This window comes from Arvicola amphibius, chromosome 4, assembly GCF_903992535.2.
Source record: "Arvicola amphibius chromosome 4, mArvAmp1.2, whole genome shotgun sequence".
Taxonomy (NCBI): Eukaryota; Metazoa; Chordata; class Mammalia; order Rodentia; family Cricetidae; genus Arvicola; species Arvicola amphibius.
In genome coordinates this window covers 91,549,729-91,571,100 of record NC_052050.1, presented here as the reverse complement: position 1 = coordinate 91,571,100, position 21,372 = coordinate 91,549,729, and the positions used below count along the sequence as shown (strand labels likewise).

Here is a 21,372-nt window from a genome sequence, read left to right as displayed (position 1 = left end):
TAATCATCTTAATCATCTCCAGCCCACATTTATTTAAGGTCCAGCTCATGCAGGGGTTGCGAGGGGGTAACTTTACACCCATTCTGAGATGTACAATTTTGGATCTTAGCACCACTGTACCTTGTTCTCATCCAGCCTCAGGCTTGTCTTTAAAGGTTTGTTAAACTCAATTCAGGCATGCTTTGTGAGCTGTTAGGAGCTAGAGAAGCTTCTGGTTTTAAAGGACTGGTGCTGTAGTTATTAGGGTCAAAGCCTGACTAGCTAGGCTTGGCCACCTTCTGATCATATTAATCCCAGCACTCGGGAGTTTGAGGCCAGCCTGGTCTACAGAGTGACTTCCAGGACGTTACACAGAGGAACCCTCTGTCGAAAGACAAATAAGCGAACTGTTATACCCAAATCCGCAAAGTCCCCCCAAAGCCAACAAGGAGACTGAGTCCTGTACGTAAAAGCAAAAAGCCTTTAGTTAATGCAAGTTTGCAAACTCGGTCTTTTCTGGAATAAACAGAGCACTGAGCTCAGTTAGAGTTGGGTTTTTATAGTAGTGAAGGTGGGGGTGAGGGGGTTTCTGAGGTTCAGGACCCCTGATTGGCTGACATTTGTCTAGGGGTGTCCTGGTGAGTGTGTGCTGGCAGGTGATCTTATCTACAGTGGTTAGAATGTTAGTCATTTCCTTTGGATGGTCTGTTCTGGGGTGTAATCTCTGTGGTTCTTCCTGCAACCAGGTATTGCTTGAGGGTAAACTACTGAGACTCAGGCCTCCATTAAACTTATTGATGGCTAAGTCCTACTCTGGCAGGTGATATGATACTTCCTTTGGGTGGTCTGTTCCTACTTAGCTTATCATGGCTGGCCCATGGCTACACAAACAAACAGCGGAAAGCAGAAAGCAAAGACAGATTTATCTAATGTGGTCATATGAGGAAGAGGACCAGTAACTCTCCCAGGTCTGTGTGGCTTTCTTGACGGGTGAAGCTGAAGTGGAATAAATGAGCTGCTTTAGGCAAGGTGTGGCCCATCTTTTGACTCCCATTGTTTCAGCTGCAGTCTCTCCTACAAGATGGGTTGATGAGCCGTTTCGTGTCTCAAGACACGTCTTTTCCTTATTCCAGCATGAGACTCTTGGGAGAATTCTGATTAATTGGGAACCATCGCTTTAACTGTCTGATAGCCAAAGAAAGGGTCGCAAGTGATTCTTAAGATTATCTTTATTTCAGGGCTGGAGAGATGGCTCAGAGGTTAAGAATGCTGACTGCTCTTCCAGAGGTCCTGAGTTCAATGCCCAGCAACTACATGGTGGCTCACAACCATCTACAGTGAGATTTGGTGCCCTCTTCTGGCTTGCATGCATACATGGAGGCAGAACACTGTGTACATAATAAATAAAATCTTTTTTAAAAAGTAATAAGCATGTTTCACCTGGCTTTAAAAAAAAAAAGATTATCTTTATTCCTTGGTGGTGGCGCCCAGTACTCAGGAAGCAGAGGCAGGCAGATCTCTGTGAGTTCAAAGCCAGCCTGGTCTACAAGAGTTAGTTCCCTGTCTCAAAAAACAAAAAACAAAAAACAAACAACAACAAAAAAAACATTATCTTTATTTCTTCTCAGGTACATTTCCTGGGATTGATTAGACAAGGCTAGTGGTGTGAGGCCCAGGCCTCACAGCTGCCCTAGTGGGCAGCACTGGGCTCCAGGAAAAGCCATAAGCTGGCATCACCTAGGAACAGACCATCCAAAGGAAATTCCTAATGTTCCAACCCTGGTAGATAGAATCACCTGCCAGCACACACCCATCACTTTTCACCAGGGCACCCCTAGACAAATGTCAGGGGTCCTGAACCTTAGAAATCTTTCACCCCTACCTTTGCTACTATAAAAACCCAACCCCAACTGAGCCTGGGGCTCTTCCATCACTCCAATGTTACATACACGGAGAGTCCATGTTTGCAAACTTGTGTAAAAATAAAGGCTTTTTGCTTTTACATACAGGGCACGGTCTCCTAGTTGGTTTTTTTTTGGGGGGGGGGGGGGGGAACGCCATGATCTGTATGGTCCTAAACGCCACACAGCTTTGAAGCTCTAGGGTCCTTGAGGGTGGGCAGGGTCTGAGATTGTTAAGGAGGTAGGAACTCAATGCTGATTGTGTTTATAGCAAATGTAGACTTTTTTAGTTTCAAGACAGTGTTTCTCTGTGTAGCTCTGGCTGTCCTGGTACAGGCTGGCCTTGAACTCAGAGAGATCTGCCTGCCTCTACCTGCCTAGTCCTGGGATTAAAGGTGTACCACACATCTGTCTAGAGTGAACTTTGCTCACTATGATCTTACTGCAGTACTAAATTCTCTGATAGAGGCATTCCTACCCTACTTTAGCATTTTTATTATTTTAAATGATATGTGTGAGTGCAGTGCCTGGGGAGGCCAGGAGTTTCCTGTGGCTGGAGCTGCGGGTGCTTGTGGACTGACGGCTTTGGACGTTTGTGGACGGCTGTGGACAGCTGCGGATGGCTGTGGACGGCTGTGGGTGTTAGGAGTTGAACTCTGTCTTATGATAGATGGGCTATTTTAACCAATGAGCTAGTTCTCTAGCTTCTTTTTATTTACTTGTTTATTTGTTTGCTTATTTATTTGTTAGTTTTTTGAGAACAGGTTTTTTTTTTTTTTTTTTCTGTGTAGCCCTAGCTGTCCTGGAACTCGCTCTGTAGACCAGACTGACTTCGAACTCACAGAGATCTGCCTGCCTCTGCCTCCTGAGTGCTGGTATTAAAGGTGTTCACCACCACCACCCCGCTCTCAAAAAATTTTTTTAGGGAGTGCGGTTATAAAGCATGATCTCAAACTGTATATATGTAAGAGTGCAGCTCTTCATGTGATGTCAGGTCCTTCTGGGATTAGGGAGTCTTCCAGTAAATTCCCCCTTTTGCTTTTGTTCTGTGAAACACTGTTTAAGGGAAGCTCCACAGGGCTCCCGTCTGCTACCAGCACTGAGCCGTCTTCACTCTCTCATTTCATGCCTTGGTTCACTTGCCACTGTGCAGCAGGCTCAGCTCCGTTACACTGATGCCTAGGCTTGTTCCCCAGGTAACCCTGCAGCTTTGGGCAATTAACCTCATCTAGGACAATTCTCTCTATTATGAGAGAATAGGACTGGAGTTTGTGTGTTTGTCTAGCATGTACAAGGCCCTGGGTTCAGTAGAGAGACTCAGGGGAGATAACAAGTCTGTGAAGTTTTTCTTTTTGTCTTGAGATAAGGTCTCAGGTAGCTGAGGCTGGCTTTGAACTTTCTATGTAGCTGAGGATGGCCTTGCACGTCTGATCTTCCTGCCTCCACCTCCCAAATGCTGGGGTTATAGAGGTATATATCATCATGCCCAGTTTTATGGGGTTCTGGAGATCAAAACTAGGGCTTTATGTATGCAGGTCCTGCAAGCACACTACCAACAGAGCTATGTTCTCAGAAGTAGTAGGTACGGAGCCTCTGCAGGCCTCTGCGCCCAGTATCTATTGCTGAGATATGACTAACAATTGTTATTTGAGCTAGAAGCCTCTGGCTCCTCAGGAGCCCTCTGAAATCTCTTTCCCTCATGCACAGCGGCCCTCATTGGCCCTCACTGCGGTCGTCTTGTCCCAAGTCTCTCATCCTGTCAACTAGTGCATCAGGCGTGCAGGGAAGGGCTGTGGCCAGTGGCTAGGCTGCGACCGTGAGCTTCGTCAGGTGGTCATGCCTTGGGTCCACTTTGCTGTCACACACAATTCAACAGACAGTATGGACCTGAGATCTATGCCTTGTTAGCAACATGTGATGACCACCCAGGAGTGGGCTGGGAGGCCAGACACAGTTCAGAAAGCAATGGAACATCCTGAAAAGCAGACTGCGGAGGTAGAATAACTGCTCTGCCACCCTGCCAGCTGGCCTCCGTGGCAACTCTGGGCACCATATTTCTTACTTGGCAAACAGGAAAACCAAGTCTTTGATGAAGTGGTGTGGGGAGCCCTTCCCTCTGCTCATTCAAGCACACATCACAAGGAGCAAGGGTGTAATTAACTGATCCCTTGCCTAGATCTCTGCTTCTACAATCTCTCTGGTGACCTGGTCAGACCTTAGGAATACTGGGCTGTTTGGATAGGGTTGTGATTTATATTATGGCAAGCCCTAGCCCTGAGGTGGTTCTCTTCACAGTGTTTCCTCGGGTGCTGCCATCTTAGGCTTCCTGCAGGGTTGGCTGGCTCTAGGCAAAGCTGATAGTGGCCCATAGGTAATGGAGAAGGGAGTGGGGTGCTGCCCTCACAGTGACATTGTGAGCAGTCAGCATCTTCCCAGCAGGAGCTCCGGGGTCCTGCCATAGGTAGGCACATGGCCATTTGTAGGATGCCCTGTCCTGGGCACCCTTGTCCCTATCGTCCCACTAAAGAAGGACCAGTTCTATTCCAGAGTGGACTGCTCTTAGCCTTGGGGAGGAAGAGCAAGCTTGAGCTCTGCCCCGTGCAACCTTTCCTGTCCTCTGGATTCCTGGCATAGGAGGAGACAGGGGAGAGGAGGGAGAAACAGATACATTCAGGCCTTTGCTCATTCTCCATCACATTTTCTGCCTCCTCATTGTTAGCTCCTCAGAGAAGGCTTCAAAATTCTCCGGATCTCTTTCTGTTTCTCTTCTCCCTGATGCTCCAGGAGCTGACCTCTATCTATTGGTATGAGTATTCCTGGGCTTCCTGAGCCTCCGGGAGCACAGAGGGCAGGTATGTTTCCCTCTGGCAAGTCTCCATCACAGTGGGGAGAACCTATGTATACTAGATTTCATGTCTCCATCACAGTGGGGAGAACCTATGTATACTAGATTTCATGTCTCCATCACAGTGGGGAGAACCTATGTATACTAGATTTCATGTCTCCATCACAGTGGGGAGAACCTATGTATACTAGATTTCATGGCCATGTCACAAATTGCCACAAAGGTAGCAGCTTAAAACAACATAAATTTATTAAATCAAAAATCTGTGGATCAAAAGCGTGGGTGGCTCAGTTGAGTTCTCTGTTGAGGGCTTTCCCAGTGTGAAGCTAAGAGATTAGAAGATGGGGGAAATTTGTATCCAGTCTACCGAGTGTCGAGTGTCGAGTGTCGGCAGAATGGTGATTACAGATTACTCTCTCCTGCTGGCTGTCACCGGCTTGTGCTACTCGCAATGCCTGACAATGGAGATTCTCTCTGGTGCTGAGTCCCTCTTGTACTTTAAATCTGCCTGGCTCCTCCAGGGAAACAAAGGTCCACAGGTCAGATGAACACCAGCTGGTCTCCCTTCTCTAAAGCCAAAAGAAGGAAATGCCGAAAGGAGAGGGCAGAAGTGAAATTGCAGGGACTCAGAAAATTTCCAGCGACAGAAGACGTGCCTCAGGGAAGAGAGGAGGCAGGGGATGGGCAGGCAGACTCAGCATCTCAGCCTCAGTGTAGGATGGGCCAGGAAGCTCCAGATTCTCATTATCGAATCCCCCAGTATCAGAGGCTCATGTGAGCCCGGATCCAGGGACTGTACTTGGCCACATTGGTATAGACACCTGGACGGTTGGGCAGGGCACAGCCCTTACCCCAGCTCACCACACCCACTAGGACCCAGCGGCCAGACTCCATACAGGTCAGGGGTCCTCCAGAGTCACCCTGCAGGAAAAAGGTGAGCTTAGGTCACAGCCCTCCCGCAGCTTTCAAGGCCACTCTTCTAGGTCCAGCTCTCTGGGGTGGTAGCTCTAGACTGGGAGTCTGCAGCCTCCTGGGTCCTGGGTTCTAGGGAGGTAAGAGACCGGGGAACCGATCCCAGAGGGTGTGGGTTAGCAGACACACCTGGCAGGCATCCTTATGACCCCTGCGGTAGCCAGCACACAGGTTCTCTGGTAGCACTATGCGCTCATCCTGGGGCACATTGGCACCCACGTGGTAGAGGCGGTCACAGGAGCGGGAGTCCAGTAGTGGCACCCTCACTCCTTGCAAGGGTCGCCCCTCTGGGAGTGGCACTGAGAGAAGAGGGAGAGATCTGAGAATCAGGAGACAGCATGGCTTGAAGTGGGCTCAGCGGGAAAAGATGAGTGGGCGGGGCTGACGTGCCAGCCAGTACTCCAGTCCGAGTGAAAGGGAAGTTTGGGTCCCCACACATGGCTGGGGTCCTACAGTGGGACCAGGACTCTTAGTCGGAACTGGAGGAGAATGGGGTGCCCCCCAGTCCCCATAGCCTGACTACGTGTTTTACCTCCTGGATGGAGGCTACCCCAGCCAGTGACCCAGCATGGAGCCCCTGGTGGTGGATGGGACCCTGGTGCCGGCAGGCAGACAGGCTGGATTCGGGCACTCAGGGACACCGGGTGACGCAGTTGCAGCAGTGCCAGGTCACCACGGGCCTCATCCTCAGAGTAGTCAGGGGGCAGCAGCACCCGCAATACAGGAACCAAGAGCTCATGGGATGATGTGACACCCAGACTCAGTGCTCCCAGGAGCACGCTGTATTCTGATGGCAGTGTCCGTCTGCAGAATAGACATGGGGGCTGCTGACCATGCGTGGGCCCGGGGCCTGTCAGGAGCCAGCCCCGCCCACACCTCCCCAGGCCACACCTCCACTTTCTCCCAGGCCTTGTTTTTTTTTTTTTTTTTTTTTTTTTCTGGAGCTGGAATAGTGAGTGAGTGCTGACCTGGAGAAGCAGTGAGCTGCTGTCAGTACCCACTGGGGTGCAATGAGTGACCCCCCACACACATGGGCTCCACGGTGCTGAATGCTTGTCTGCCATGGCCATTCTCCATCCCGAGCATCACGGCCCCCCACGATTCGGCTGGACATACGGGGCTGCCCACAAGCTGTGGCAGGACAAGTGGGCAGTGAGGATTGGCTGGGCCTTGAGCCTTGGAAGTAGCTGTAGGAAGGGGGATAGGGCCAAGCTGGGGAAGAGATGCTACCCAGGCTTCCTTACCTGCACACCTCTGCATTCTGGCTCCTGTAGGAGGAAGCAGGCAAGGAACTAAATTAGGGATCTGGTGCCAGGTAACAGAGCCTGGGTCAGAGATTAGGTAGAAGGTAGAGTATATTTATTACACTGACCTCATGCCAAGCTTCTGTGCCATTGGTAGCCTTTGCCACCCTCCCCAGAGCATGGGGAGGTTGCAGTGGGAATTAGCACAATATACATACAACACAATCAGATTTGGAGACCCAAGGTCAGTGCCAGAGAGACGCCATGCCTTGGAAGAAAGATCAGAATGCCCCACGGTGCCCTAGAGACACTAGGCTCAGGGAGAGGCGAGGCAAGCAGCCTGCAGCCAATGTCTCTGCAGCAACACCCCTGACGTTTGCCCCACTCACCCAGCACCAACAGGAGCAGGATCTGGAGGTGGGAAGCATCCCTCATTCTATCTTCAGGGCTGGCCTGGGCACAGGTAATGTTACTCAAGGTTTGGTCTCTGGTCTGGAGAGGGCAGGGAGCAGAATGGAACATTCTAGGCCAGCGGCCATATCCAACCCCTCTTGGCACCTCTGTGGCAGTTCTGTCTGCCATTAGTTTCCACTTGGCTCTAGCCCGGTCCCTGCCACCCAAGCTCTACACCTTTAGGTACCTAGGTTCCATGTGACCAGCTCTAACAAAGCTTCTGCAGCCTCTGAGATCCAGGCACCTTAGGCCTCATTAGGAACCCTGGAGCCTCACTCTCTGGGCCCCATCTTTCATTTCCTAGTGGCCCTTGGACCCATCTCTCACCCTTGAAGCCTGGTGTCCTCTCTGAAGACTGGGGTCAGGGGAGGGCCTGTGGACTTAAAAGACAGAGGAGGTGGAGGCCTAGGTAATTAACAAGACCAAGGCGGAGCCGTGGCAGCACCTTAGCAGCAGCAAACAAAGATGCTTTGAGCAGAACTTAAGAGGTGTAGGAAAAGGACACCAGGAGCTGAGAAGCGGGGTGGGGGCTGGGGGGAGCTGTGGTTAGGCCAGGAAGCTCCAGAAGATCCTTGGCAGCTCATCTCTAAACTGGATCCTGCTGCCTTGTGAAACCTGCTCGCTAGGGCTTCTGAGCTCTATTGTTCTGTTCAGTAATCCCAGCTCAGCCAGGCCAGCTGGCCCCACGTGAAAGCCCAGACCCCAGACCCACATCCTTGATCTCAGGCCTGCATCTGACTGCCCACCAAAGCCAACCTGACCAGTCCCTGCTGGATCCCAGGTCTGTATGAGCTTGGAGAGGAGAACGACAAGTTCCAAATTGCTGTAGCACCTCACTTGGCCACAAGCAGCAATATCCACTACACTGGGGAACACTCTGGTTTGGGAGTGGCTAGGGTGGAGCAAGGAACACAAGAACTGAAATGAGCTGAAGCCAGTGCAATGCCTTTGCAGCTATACAACTATAAGATGAGAAATTTCTTTTCTTTATAAAGGTAACCTGTGGGGCTGGAGAGATGGCTCAGAGGTTAAGAGCACTGGCTGCTCTTGCAAAGGTCCTGAGTGCTATTCCCAGCAACCACATGGTGGCTCACAACCATCTGTACTGAAATCTGGCGTGCGGGCATACATCGAGGCAGAATGATGTATACATAATAAATAAATAAATCTTTAAAGTTAACCTGCTTCTGCTATTTTGCTTTTTTTAAAAAAATTATTTTTATTTTATGTACGTTGGTGTTTTGCCTGCATGTTATGTCTGTGTAAGGGGGTCCAATGCCCTGGAACTGGAGCTACAGACAGTTGTGAGCTGCCATGTGGGTGCTGGGACTTGAACCTGGGTCCTCTGGAAGAGCAGTCAGTGCTCTTAACCACTGAGCCATCTCTCCAACCCCCTGCTATTTTGTTATAGACATGGAAAGCCTATTAAAGAGTGGGTGCATTCATTCCAAGAGAGTTTCCAGTAGGCAGAACTGTGCTCTGTGCAGAGCTGGCATAGAAGTAAGGGGGAAAGGGGAGCAAGACGACAAGCTGGAAGCAAGACAGAGCCCCAGAGACGAGGCCCCTGTTGTGGCCCAGATCCAGTGTTTGGATATAGGGAGGAAGCCAGCCTTCAGACTTGGCTTCTGCTGTCCACAACCAAAGGCCACGTGACGTTTGAGAATGTGACTAAGACGGCAAGGTGTTTCTATGAGTGCACAAGACCCTGTTTTTTAACCCAGGATGACATGAACGGAGTGTGGTGGCACACACCAAGGATCCAACACTTCAGAGATGAAGTCAGGAGAATCAGACATTCAAGGTCATCCTTGGCTACACAGCCAGTTTGAGGTCAGTCTGGGCTACGTGAGACCCTGTCTCAAATAAACATAACTCTCTTATTTGTTGGGGGTGGATAACTCAGTGCTTATTTGAGGTCCCAGATTTGACCCCCAGCACCACACACACACACACACACACACACACACACACACGAGAGAGAGAGAGAGACAGAGACAGAGAGAGACAGAGAGACAGAGAGGGAGGTGGGGGGAGAATGGGAGGGCGGGGCGGGAGGAAGGGACCAAGGGCAGTGGTGATGGTATCAACTGATCCCACTGGCTCAGGTCCTCTCTCCAAAGCTGAGCCCTTGGTAGGAGTTTCTCAACTCCCCGCAGGCCCCGCTTTTCTCATCTATAAAAACAACCATTTGGCTGTTGTGAAGATTAACTGGACAAACCAGGCAGAGCCTGTAGCAGTGCCAGGCATGGGGCAAATTCTATAAAACTGCAGGAAGAATAAAAGACAAATGGCCCATTCTCCTCGAACTTCTGGGATCTTCTGTTGGTCCAGGTTTGGCTGCCCTAGAAGGTGAGTCAGCCCCTACTGCAGCGTCTGTGGCTGTTAGGAAGACTAAAGCCTGGTGCATTTGGGAGGGACTTCGGAGCACAGGGTCACCTCTCGGGTCCTGGGCCAAACTTTGAAAGTCAGGTGAGCATAAGGCCTCAGAGGGTGGGCACCCATCTGGCACAGGGCCTGGCAGCTGTAGTCTGGAGTGACAGGGCGAAGTTGGAGGACATGGAGCAAGGAGATGAGCTCTTTTTGAGAATTAGGCTCAGTTCAGGGGAAAAGTCTGCAGCTGGTTGAACCTTGGGAGAAGGAAGAGAGCACCCTGAAAGCCAACCCAAAGGATGCAGACTGTGCTCACCTCCCCATCAGCCTCAGTCTTTCTATTACAGCGTGGAAAGCAGCATACATGCTCTCTGGTGCAGCCCGGGCTTGCATTCCCCAATAAACTACATGCAGTTACGGCCTGATCTTCCGATGGGCGCATGGGCCGTGGTGAGAGCGAGGGCACATGGTGCTGATGTGATGGGCACACTCGGGGGCAGGTTATGGTTAGGACTTCTGCCCACCCCAGTCTTCTCAGCCTCCAGACAGTCTGGAGATAGAATCATTTCTGTAAGTTATCTTTCATGCTCCCTTAGCAGGAGAAGATCTGAGGCAGGACAGAAAGACAAAGGAAGTCCTCTCCCCCAGAGCCTGGCGACATCTCTTGCCTGCTGAAGGGCAAGAGCACCACCAATTAACAAAATCTGTGCAAAAGTTGTCTACAGACAGATATCACACTCATTTATTTATTTATTTATTTATTTATTTATTTTTGGAGACCAGGTCTCACTGTGTAACCCTAACTGCCCTAACTCGCTATGTAGACCAGACTGGTCTTGAATTCACAGCAATCTGCCTGCTTCTGCCTCTGGAATGCCAAGATTAAGGGCCTTGAGCTACCACATTTGGCCAATATTCCTTTTATATAGAGAAAATTTAAAATAATGGTAAAATAGCAATGAGCAGTCCTGAATGTCTGTAGTCACAGACATGAGCTGACATGTGACTGATGGCAACGGAACCCGGTGTTATGGTTTAAATAAAATGTGCAGGTTCCCTGAGGGTGGGCAGCAGCAGCAGAAACGCTGCAGGTCTCCTAGCAGCGGCAGGCAGCTGGAGAGCCACAAAGGCAGCTGGGTTCCAGGCAGGGAGCCCCCCAGTGGCCCGCAGGCAATGAGGGCCCGCGGGTTCTAGGCACAGAGCTGCATGGTGGGTGAGAGAGACTGAAACTGGTGGGCATGCCATGTAGAGGAAGTGGGTATTTATTTAGTGGGTTATGGAAGAGAAAGGGGGAGGGGGTAAGTGATGGGGTAAGGGTAGGGGGTGGGGGAGAGGAGATGAGCCACGACAGCAGCTACCTCTTTGGGAGAGAAAGAAAAGGAAAGACCTGGGCTGCAGTCAGGAAAGAAGATCTGCCGGCCTCTGAGGTGGACAGAAGGTAGTGGGTGGGGCTTGTGTCTTAAAGGGATAGGACATAGCATTACACCCAGGTCCTCTGGAAGAGCAGTCAGTACTCTAAACTGCTGGTCCCCAGTCTTTTATTTAGTTTTTGAAAGGGAGGCAATTTCTCAGGCACCAAACATGCATATTGTGGTGCACAGATAGACATTTTGGCAAAAACACTCATACATATTAAAAAATGAGCTTGGTGGCTCTCTTTTCCTTAACCCTCATGATGGGTTTTTGTTTGTTTGTCTTTGATGTTTTCAAGATGAGGTCAGTCTCTTTCTCTCTTTCACTCTCTATAGCCCTGGCTGCCCTGGAACACATTAGATTTACAGAGAGCCACTTGTCTCTTGCCTCTGCATCCCCAGTTCATGAGGGAGAAAGGGCAGTGTGCCACAATGTCTGTGTGATGGTTAATTCACTTATCAACTTCACACTATGTAGAATCACTTCAAAAAGAACCAACCTCCCTCCCTCCCTCCCTCCCTCCCTCCCTCCCTCCCTCTTTCTTTCTCTCTTTTTCTTCAAGACAGGGTTTCTGTGCAGCCCTGGCTTGTCTTAGAACTAGCTCTGTAGACCAGGCTGGCCTTGAACCCATAGATACACCTGTCCTGTCCCTTGAGTGTTGGGATTAAAGGTGGGAGCCACCTCACTGCAGCAAGGATGTTTAAATCTGTGTGTGTGTGTGTGTGGGGGGGGTGATCATCTGATTATGCTAATTGATGTAGGAAGAACCCGGTCTAAAAGTGGGTGGTGCCATTTCCTGTTTGCTTGTTTGTTTGTTTTTGGTTTTTCGAGACAGGGTTTCTCTGTAGCAGCTTTGGAGCCTGTCCTGGAACATTTCCTGGGTTTGAGTTCTAAACTGTAGAAAACGGGAGAAAGTGGGCTGAGCAAGGGCAAGCATGTGTGGGTTCACCCCCTCTCTGTGTGTGTGTGTGTCTTCACTGTGGGTGTAACTGACTGTTTCAAGTTCCTGTTTAGACGTCACTGTTATGACAGACTACGGCCTGGAGCTGTGAGCCAAGAAAGTCCCTTCCCCTTCAGGCTGCTCCCACAGGACAGTATCACAGCAACAGGCAGGAAGGTCAGACACCGCACACGCAGGGCTATGCTAAACCTTCTTAATATCTACTTCCTACTAGCTGTGCTGGTTGGCTTTTGTCAAATTGAATCAAACCTAGACATAGTCTAGTAAGAAGGGATACTGAGAAAATGCCTCCATAAGATTTGTCTAGGCATAATGGTGCCTTTAGTCCCAGCACTCGTGAGGCAGAGGCAGGGGGATCTCCGAGTTGGAGGCCAGCCTGGTCTATGGAGCAAGTTCCAGGACAGCTAGGGCCTGTCTTGAAACACAATCTGGGGGTATTGTTTTGATTAATGACTGATTGGCAGTGCTATCCTTAGGGGGTGATCCTGGGTTTTGTAAGAAAGCAGGCTGAGCAAGCCATGAAGAGCAAATTCCTCCATGTCTCTGTTTCAGTGCCTGACCCCATGCTCCTGACTCCATGCTCCTGACCCCATGCTCCTGACCCCGTGCTCCTGACCCCATGCTCCTGACTCCATGCTCCTGACCCCATGCTCCTGACTCCACGCTCCTGACCCCGTGCTCCTGACTCCATGCTCCTGACTCCATGCTCCTGACCCCATGCTCCTGACTCCATGCTCCTGACCCCGTGCTCCTGACCCCATGCTCCTGTCTCCATGCTCCTGTCTCCATGCTCCTGACCCCGTGCTCCTGACCCCATGCTCCTGACCCCGTGCTTCTGACCCCATGCTCCTGTCTCCATGCTCCTGACCCCGTGCTCCTGTCTCCATGTTCCTGACCCCATGCTCCTGTCTCCATGTTCCTGACCCCATGCTCCTGACCCCATGCTCCTGACCCCGTGCTCCTGACCCCGTGCTCCTGACCCCGTGCTCCTGACCCCATGCTCCTGTCTCCATGCTCCTGTCTCCATGCTCCTGACCCCGTGCTCCTGTCTCCATGTTCCTGACCCCATGCTCCTGACCCCATGCTCCTGACCCCGTGCTCCTGACCCCATGCTCCTGACCCCATGCTCCTGACCCCATGCTCCTGTCTCCATGCTCCTGTCTCCATGCTCCTGACCCCGTGCTCCTGTCTCCATGCTCCTGACCCCGTGCTCCTGACCCCGTGCTCCTGACCCTGTGCTCCTGTCTCCATGCTCCTGTCTCCATGCTCCTGACCCCATGCTCCTGACCCCATGCTCCTGTCTCCATGCTCCTGTCTCCATGCTCCTGACCCCATGCTCCTGTCTCCATGTTCCTGTCTCCATGCTCCTGACCCCATGCTCCTGACCCCATGCTCCTGACCCCATGCTCCTATCTCCATGCTCCTGACCCCGTGCTCCTGACCCCGTGCTCCTGACCCCGTGCTCCTGACCCCGTGCTCCTGACCCCGTGCTCCTGACCCCATGCTCCTGTCTCCATGTTCCTGACCCCATGCTCCTGACCCCGTGCTCCTGACCCCGTGCTCCTGACCCCGTGCTCCTGACCCCGTGCTCCTGACCCCATGCTCCTGACCCCATGCTCCTGTCTCCATGCTCCTGACCCCATGCTCCTGACCCCATGCTCCTGTCTCCATGCTCCTGACCCCATGCTCCTGACCCCATGCTCCTGTCTCCATGCTCCTGACCCCATGCTCCTGACCCCATGCTCCTGACTGCCCTCAGTGGTGGGGTGGGACCTAAGAGTTGTAAGGTGAAATCAACCCTTCCTCCCCAAGTTGCTTTCGGTTGTGGTAGCTTTTTTTGTTGTTGGGGGGATTTTTCTTTTTTTTCTTTTCTTTTTTTCCAGTTTATTTATTTTTTATTAAAAATTGCCATCTCTTCCCCTCCTCCTCCCCTGGGGGATTTTTCAAGGCAGGGTTTTTCTGTGTAGCCCTGGCTGTCCTGGAACTCATATTGTTGACTGCCTCAAACTCAGAGAGCAGTCTCTTCTGCCTCCCAAGGATTAAAGGTGTGCATCACACTGCTCGGTCATGGCCTTCTATCACAGCAATAGAAGCTCTGATTAGACGCTGGTCTTTCCTGAAATTCTGTGTGCATGTAGTCAGGAATCTCAGCTTCACACGAGCAGAGCTCCGGAGGAAACTTGCAGGCCACTGCAGGCAGCACCGTGGAGCTGGGTCTCCAGTCCACACTACAGTCACTGCAACCAAAGCCTAGACAAGCTATCACAGGTCCTGGGCTGGACTGCTCAAGACAAACACAGGGTAGTGTCCAGGAAGTCACTGGGTCTCCATAACGTTCTGCACAGGCCAATCAGATATACACAAGAGTTTATTGACAAAGGAGACAGAGGACACAGGATGTCCCTACCCAATACCAAGTGTCCTGGTGCTGGGGGAAGTGAAGTGGTATGTTAGCCCCGAAGCTGCAGCTTCATGGGCTCAGATGGGCCTCAGAAGTCAGGGAGCCTGGAGCAGAGTGAGGGACAGCAGTGGCAGCACCAGAACAGACCTGACTGCACTGTTGAGGATCATCATGTTCTGGATCCAGCTGTAGTGCTGACTCACATTGGTGTAGAGACCAGGCAGGTTGGGCCGCCCACAGCCTATTCCCCAGCTCACGATTCCAATCTGATACCAGAGACCATCCATGCTGCAGACCAAGGGTCCTCCTGAGTCACCCTGAGGAGCAGCATGGGTGAGCCTGAGAGTTGGCAGGTGGGGCTGGGGAAGAGGCCATAGAGACAGGGAACACTGTCAGGAAGAGGACTGGGTGAGGATCCTTCTTCTCCCCTGGCAACAGCAGAGCTTCAGCCACTTTATCAGGAAAGTAGGGCCATGGCTTCTACCTCTGAGGGGCTCAGGGATGGAGAAAAATATCGTGAATAGAAAATGAGAGGTGTGTTTTCGGGCTGGGTGGTTAGGGGCTGTAGGTGATTTGCGTGGATGAACCCTGCAGGCAGGTTGACGGCAGACATGGAGAGAGCCCTCAGGTCTTGGGTGAGGCAGGGTGGGCTTCCTCAGAGTGGGAGGGGAGGCACACTCACACTGCAGGTGTCCGCGCTGCCATCCTCAGCACCAGCACAGAACATGTCACTGCTGATGAGGGGGTGGAGAGAGGGGATCCGGAACAGTTCATGGCATCTGCTGTCGTTTAGGATGGTGACCTGCACTTCGCGGAGGTGGTAGGGTGGTGGCAGAGGTTCTGGGAGGAGGAGAGAGACAGAGCACCGTATTAGGGTCTCCTCTACTCTCTGTGGCAGGAGGAGTAGGGAGGACACACCTTCCATAGTAGTGGTACCCCTGCTGATCACCCCACACCACGGACAATCCATGGACAGAAGGAACTGGTGGGTAGACAGGCAGATAAGGAGAAGCTTCCCCGAGTCCCGGTCCCTCTATTTCTGCAGTGGAAGGACTAGCTCCTGAGTAATCCAGTGGAGAAATTCTTCTGCCTAAGCACAGGTGGGAGGTGCTAGGGATGCTGAGAGAGTTTGAGGTTATGGGACCCAAGGTGGAAATCCCCAAATTTACAGGCTTGGTGGCCCATGCCTAGGATCTCAGCACTGAGGTGACAGGATTGTGAGTTTCAGGCCAGCCTAGACTACAAAGCAAAACACTGTCCTAAAAATATTCCCAGGGTTAGGACTGGAAAGTTAAGAGCATTTACTGCTCTTGCAGAGGACCCAGAACCCACATGGAGACTCACAGCTGTCTGTAACTCTATCTTCAGGGGATCAGGTGCCTCTTCTGACCTCTGTAGGCTCCTGTACGCATGTGCACACACATATATACACACTCTTAAATGCCTAAGAAACAATCCTAGGGCCCATAGAATGGCTCATGGGTAAAGGCACCCGAGTTTAAGCCTGACAGCCTGAGTTCGATCCCCACAGTCCCCCGACTACTGTGTTCAGTCTGCAGAGCCTATGTGGGTGCCGGATGTGGAGCTCTGCGTCCATAATCTCAGCGTCCCTGTTTCAAGGTGGGAGGCAGACAATGCATGGGCCAGCCAGCCCTGGGCACACCGTGCTACAGTAGAAACAAGAAAAATAAAGCAGGTGGCAGTGTGCACACCTTTAATCCCAGCACTTGGGAGACAGAAGCAGACTGATCTTTGAGTTCGAGGCCAACGTGGTCTACCGAGTGAGTTCCAGGACAGTCAAAGATGCACAGAGAAACCTTGTCTAAAATTAAAAAAGAAAGAAGGAAAGAAATAAGAAAAATACATAAATACACGGTGCTTCAAAACCCTGATCTCCATTTGTGTATGCCACGGGATGTGTACATGTACACAAAGCTCTCTCTCATGCACACACTAAAGAAAGATTAAAATATTCCCAAAGTTGGTGAAAGACAAAGGACAGATTCAAGAAGGGAATGAGCTCAAAGTAGGATAAGCTCAGAGAAACCCACTCAGAGGCCTGTCATAAACAGACTGTCCGCGACAAGGCCCTGGGGGCAGGACCCCGAGCTCGCTGCCGGTCAGTCTAGCTTATTTGACGAGTAACCAGGCCAGCGAGAGCCCTTGTGTCAAAGGAGGTAGATGTTGTTCCTGAGAACCACATCTGGGTGTCTTCTTTTGGCTGCCATGCACAAACATACATGTTTGTTTATTTGTTTGTTTGTTTGATCAAGAAAAATTAAGAGAGAAGTAAGTTGTTAACTCCAGTTCAAGGGGACTTCAAAAGTTAGTTTGTTGCTCAGAAACCATGGAGGCTCCCCTGCCAAAACAAACAAACAAACAAACAACCCCAAAAAACAAAAGCAAAAAACAAAACAAAAAACCCAAGACCAAAAAAACAACATAAACAAAACAAACAAATAAACACCAGAATAAATTGGGTGTGTTATAACAGACTTTTAATCCCAGAATTCAGTAGGGATCAGGTTAGAGGATCAGAAGTTCAAAAAATATTCTCAGCTAGTATATAGAAAGTTTAGGATCAACTTGGGCTATTTGAGACCCTACCCCAAAAATAAAACAAGGGATACAAAGATTAACATGCCACAGACCAAAAGTTATGCAAAACAGCAAAAGCAGTTTCAGGAAGAAACTGATGGTTGCCAATGCTTACGTTAATGAAAAGGAAACCACAAACCAATAACTTCCCTTCATATCTAAGAAAATAAGACAAGAGCAAATTAAATTCAGAGCTGGCTGGTTGGGCAGTAGAGACGCACACCTTTCATCCCAGAACTAGGGAGGCAGAGGCAGGCGGATCTCTGTGAGTTTGAGCCCAACCTGGTCTACATAGTAAGTTCAAGGACAGCCAACTACACAGACTTTATCTTAAAAAACAAATAAAATCAAATAAATAAATAAAAGTAAAAAGAACCAAAAAGGACTCTTCCAAGGAGGCCACACCCATGCTCTTTATTTTTTTAAATATTTATTATGTATACAATATTCTTTCTGCGTGTATGCCTGAAGGCCAGAAGAGGGCACCAGACCTCATTACCGATGATTGTGAGCCACCATATGGTTGCTGGGAATTGAACTCAGGACCTTTGGAAGAGCAGGCAATGCTCTTAACCTCTGAGCCATCTCTCCAGCCCTCAATTCTACACTTTTTCACATAACCAAATCAGAATCCAATAGCCAGGCATGGCAGCGTGCCTCTGCAATCCCAGTGCAGTGAAGTGCTGACCTTTAGCCTTTGGTCACATGAACATGCACACTTCTGTACTCACGGACCTGCACACACACATGAAGATGCACACCCCCCACACTCCAAGAAATACAAAATTCCGTGCTCTTTTTTGATAAAAGTACTAAGCAAGCTAGGATCTAAAGGAAACCCATCTCCACAAAGCCACAGCTAAATCGCACTCAGTGGTGAAAAGCAAAGCGCTTTCCCTCCAAGAGTCGCAATGAGGCGGGGTGCCGCTTTTGTGCACAGTATCCTGGAAGTTCAGCCACAGCAACTAGGTAAGAAGGAGACATTAGGGCTGGTGAGACGGCTCAGTGCCAAGGCAAAGCCTGGGGGTCCCATCCACTAACGCTTAATGGAAGAAGACCAACTACTTCTGTAAGTTTCTCTCTCTCTCTCTCTCACACACACACACATACTACAGCACACCACACCCACCACACCAGACATATACACACAACACACGTGCACACACACACAGCACACATATAACACACACGCACATGGAGTAAACGACATAGTTTTTTTTAAAAGAAAGAAATAAAGGCATTCAAGTTGGAGAGAAAAAGGGGTAAATCTTCAAGGCGGGATTGTTACGTGAAAGAAGCCAGACTCACAGGACCCCAAACTGTATTCCAACTGTGGGCAGTATCTGAAAATGATGGTTTCACGCTCAGAGAGGTGGGTCGTGGTTATCAGGGCTGTAAGGAGGGGTTAATGAGGAGTAAGAGCTGGGTGGGAATGAAAATCCCTAGTGTGACAGGATTGTGAACACCCTAAGTGGGGCATGATCTCTAGGTGGTTCCGTAATGGTAAGTGAACTTAAAAAGAGAGAAGCAGTACCCACAAGTGCCACAGGGGGGCAATATGAAGACACTAATTACATGAGAGAACCCCAGCAGAAAAGGCCATCTTCTCTGACTATCCAGGGACAGAAAGCAAATCCAGGGACAGAAAGGGGGTCTCCTTACAGGCCGGAACAAGGAGAAAGGCAATGAGGGGAGAATGAGAATGGCGGGCAGGTAGGCGGGAGAGTGGGCAGGGAGGTGGGCGATTGGGCAGGCAGGTAGGAGGGTGGATGGGCGGGCGGGCAGGGGGGCAGGCAGGCAGGCAGGCAGGAGACTTGCAGAGCTCCAGAGGCCAGAGAAGGACTTTGGGACCTGCTGTGGCTAAAACAGGGACCAAAGTTAGGGCACCCACATGCCCACCCTCTGTGCCTAGTCTCACCCTTATTCTCCTGAAGGACTCCCCAGCCAGTCACCCAGCAGTCCGGCTGCTGCTGGAACACGAAGGTGGAGGGCAGCACGCAGATGGGCTGGATGTACTTGTTATAGGTGACCGAGGAGGCCAGCCTCAGCAGGGCCAGGTCGTGGAACCTCATGGTGTCTTCAGAGTTTACAATGATGTCCTTCACCCTGTACCGGCCAGAATAGGCCTTCCTGTTCCAGAGAGAAGGCTTGGAAGTAAGCTGTCCAAGCTGGACTGTCCACTTTTCTGGATCAAGGTACCTAGCAGGGAAGGAGAAAGTGATCAGGACCCTCGGGAAGAATGCTGGCCTCCTGGGGCCCCTGGGCACCTGTGTGAGGGGCACCACGGGGCCAGTACTACTTGTTTGGTCATCACCAATCCTTACCAAATCTTTCTCTTGGGGCTAAGGACCCCTTGTAGGAACAGAGCCTAGACCATGACCATGGTTCCCTGATCCTGGGGATCAGAGGATCAGGAAGACCACTGCCCCCAGCGGTCTCATCACTTCCTAAGGACCCTGCCGGTACAAGTCCGAGATGACTCAGAAGATGGAGAGGCTGCTGTGGGGCCTGAACAGAATAGAGTAACCATCTGGAATGGGGCTGGGGATGAGACTCAGGTGACAGCACTTGCTGAGCAGCGTGAGAATCCCAGGGTTTGAGCTTTAGCCTTGTACAGATCAGGCATGGTGGTGCATGCCTGTGATCCCAGCATGCCATGGGGCAGAGCCAAGAGAACCATCCACAGCTACACATAAAGTTGAAAGGCCAACCTGAGCTACCCACTTCAAAACGAGCCAACTGACCTTGGTGTGGGCCTAACATCGGCCTCCTCTTCCAAGGGGAGGGGGGAGAGGCTTGTGCCGTCCTGACTCGTTTTGATTGGGGGCGGTGGGCACAAACAAATATACCCGCACCTGCATGGGAATGTTTCAGTAAACATCTTTCTCCACAGGGCAATGAGGAAGGTTATTTGATTGTAACTAATTGCTGCTCTATTTGGAGTTCAGGATATTAGAAGGCTAGTTCAAGATCGCCGCTCTGTCTGGCCCCTGCCACCCCAGACTCACTTTCTAAAGCAGTGTGCGGCAGTGAGCACCCATCGGTGGCTGAGAAGGCTCCCTCCACAGTGGTGGGACTTCTTCAAGCGCAGGCTGGCCTGCCATGGCCAGCGTCCTTGCACGGATTCTATCCCGCCCACTATAAGTGGCTTAATGTTATTCCGGCGGCCACAAGGCACTGGAACAGAAAAAAAGACGTCCGTCTGAGCTCTGAGGCAGGCCTGTAGCGCCCCCCCCCAAGGTACACGTGTGTGGGAGGGAGGGTCTGGGGAGAACCACACATCCATACACCCCCTTCCTCCCGTATCCTGGGGTAGTGCCTAAGAGATGCCACCGGAGCCCTTCCCACGGGGTTTGCAGACACCCAGCCCTCCACAGAGCCCATCAGTCACTTGAGAGGAGCTTGTTTGTGATGTTCTTGGGACCTGTGGGAGAGGAGCGCAAAAGATGAGGCCACCTCTGTATGTTGGTGTTCCGCAAAGGGATTTCCTCACCTGACGCCTTCGCGTCCCCCATCCTTCCCCATCCTCCCCAGTGCTGGTGGGTGCATCTCCTTAGCTCACCAGGTTTCCCCAGCGCCACGCACACCAGCAACACCACCAACAGCGGCATGGGGCCCTGCACACCCATGGCCGCTCCGCTGCAGTCGGGAGCCACGCCAGGCTCAGTGGCGCCCCCTAGGGGAGAAGCAGCAGAACGGGAGCCTTGCTTGGCTACCTTCTCCCGGCCTGACCCCTGACGGGTCAGGTCGCACAATACTCTTTCATGTGGTGTCTCAGCCAGCGAACCACAACCATCCTTTTCTTGTCTGAGCCCAGGCGCTGGATGCCCCCCCCCCTTGTGTACTGACAGCTTTCTCGAGGACCAAGACTCTGGCCCTCAGCCAGCACCCCTAGGAGGCCTCAGGGTACACTGGCTTCGAGTCTAGCACTGCGTTACCTGTTGTTAGAAGTGACGGCTTTTTGCTGGATGCACCCAACAAAGGCTGGCCCTATTCGAGGATAGACAGGGCTTAGAGCCCTGTACTCGGCCAGCTCTCATGCACTATGCTCTACACACTGCATGAGGACTGCCAGAAACTTACTTTTTGAGTAAGGCCTGCCTGGCAGGACCAATGCAACCATGCTGTTTTGCCTTTTGAATGCAGCCAGCTGAGCATCCGCACCAAAACCCTCTGTCCCCACAGAAATCAGAGGACTTAATACGTTCATAGTCAAGGTTTGTACACTAAAGGTT

General features: G+C 51.2%; 2 protein-coding genes across 2 annotated transcripts; both read right to left on the bottom strand.

The window, feature by feature from the left end:
- Positions 1-5,487: 5,487 nt before the first annotated feature.
- LOC119813673 (serine protease 33) lies at positions 5,488-7,376 on the bottom strand. The gene is made up of 6 exons (XM_038329074.1): positions 7,331-7,376; positions 6,942-6,965; positions 6,666-6,828; positions 6,230-6,501; positions 5,827-5,996; positions 5,488-5,646 (listed from the first exon to the last, which is right to left on the bottom strand). The coding sequence occupies exons 1-6, from the start codon at positions 7,374-7,376 to the stop codon at positions 5,488-5,490; spliced, it is 834 nt and encodes a 277-aa protein (XP_038185002.1).
- Positions 7,377-14,634: 7,258 nt separating this feature from the next.
- Positions 14,635-20,766, bottom strand: LOC119811545 (serine protease 41-like). Its single transcript, XM_042054903.1, has 5 exons — positions 20,631-20,766; positions 20,146-20,314; positions 19,056-19,336; positions 15,222-15,379; positions 14,635-14,856 (listed from the first exon to the last, which is right to left on the bottom strand). The coding sequence occupies exons 1-5, from the start codon at positions 20,764-20,766 to the stop codon at positions 14,635-14,637; spliced, it is 966 nt and encodes a 321-aa protein (XP_041910837.1).
- Between the last annotated feature and the right edge of the window lie 606 nt (positions 20,767-21,372).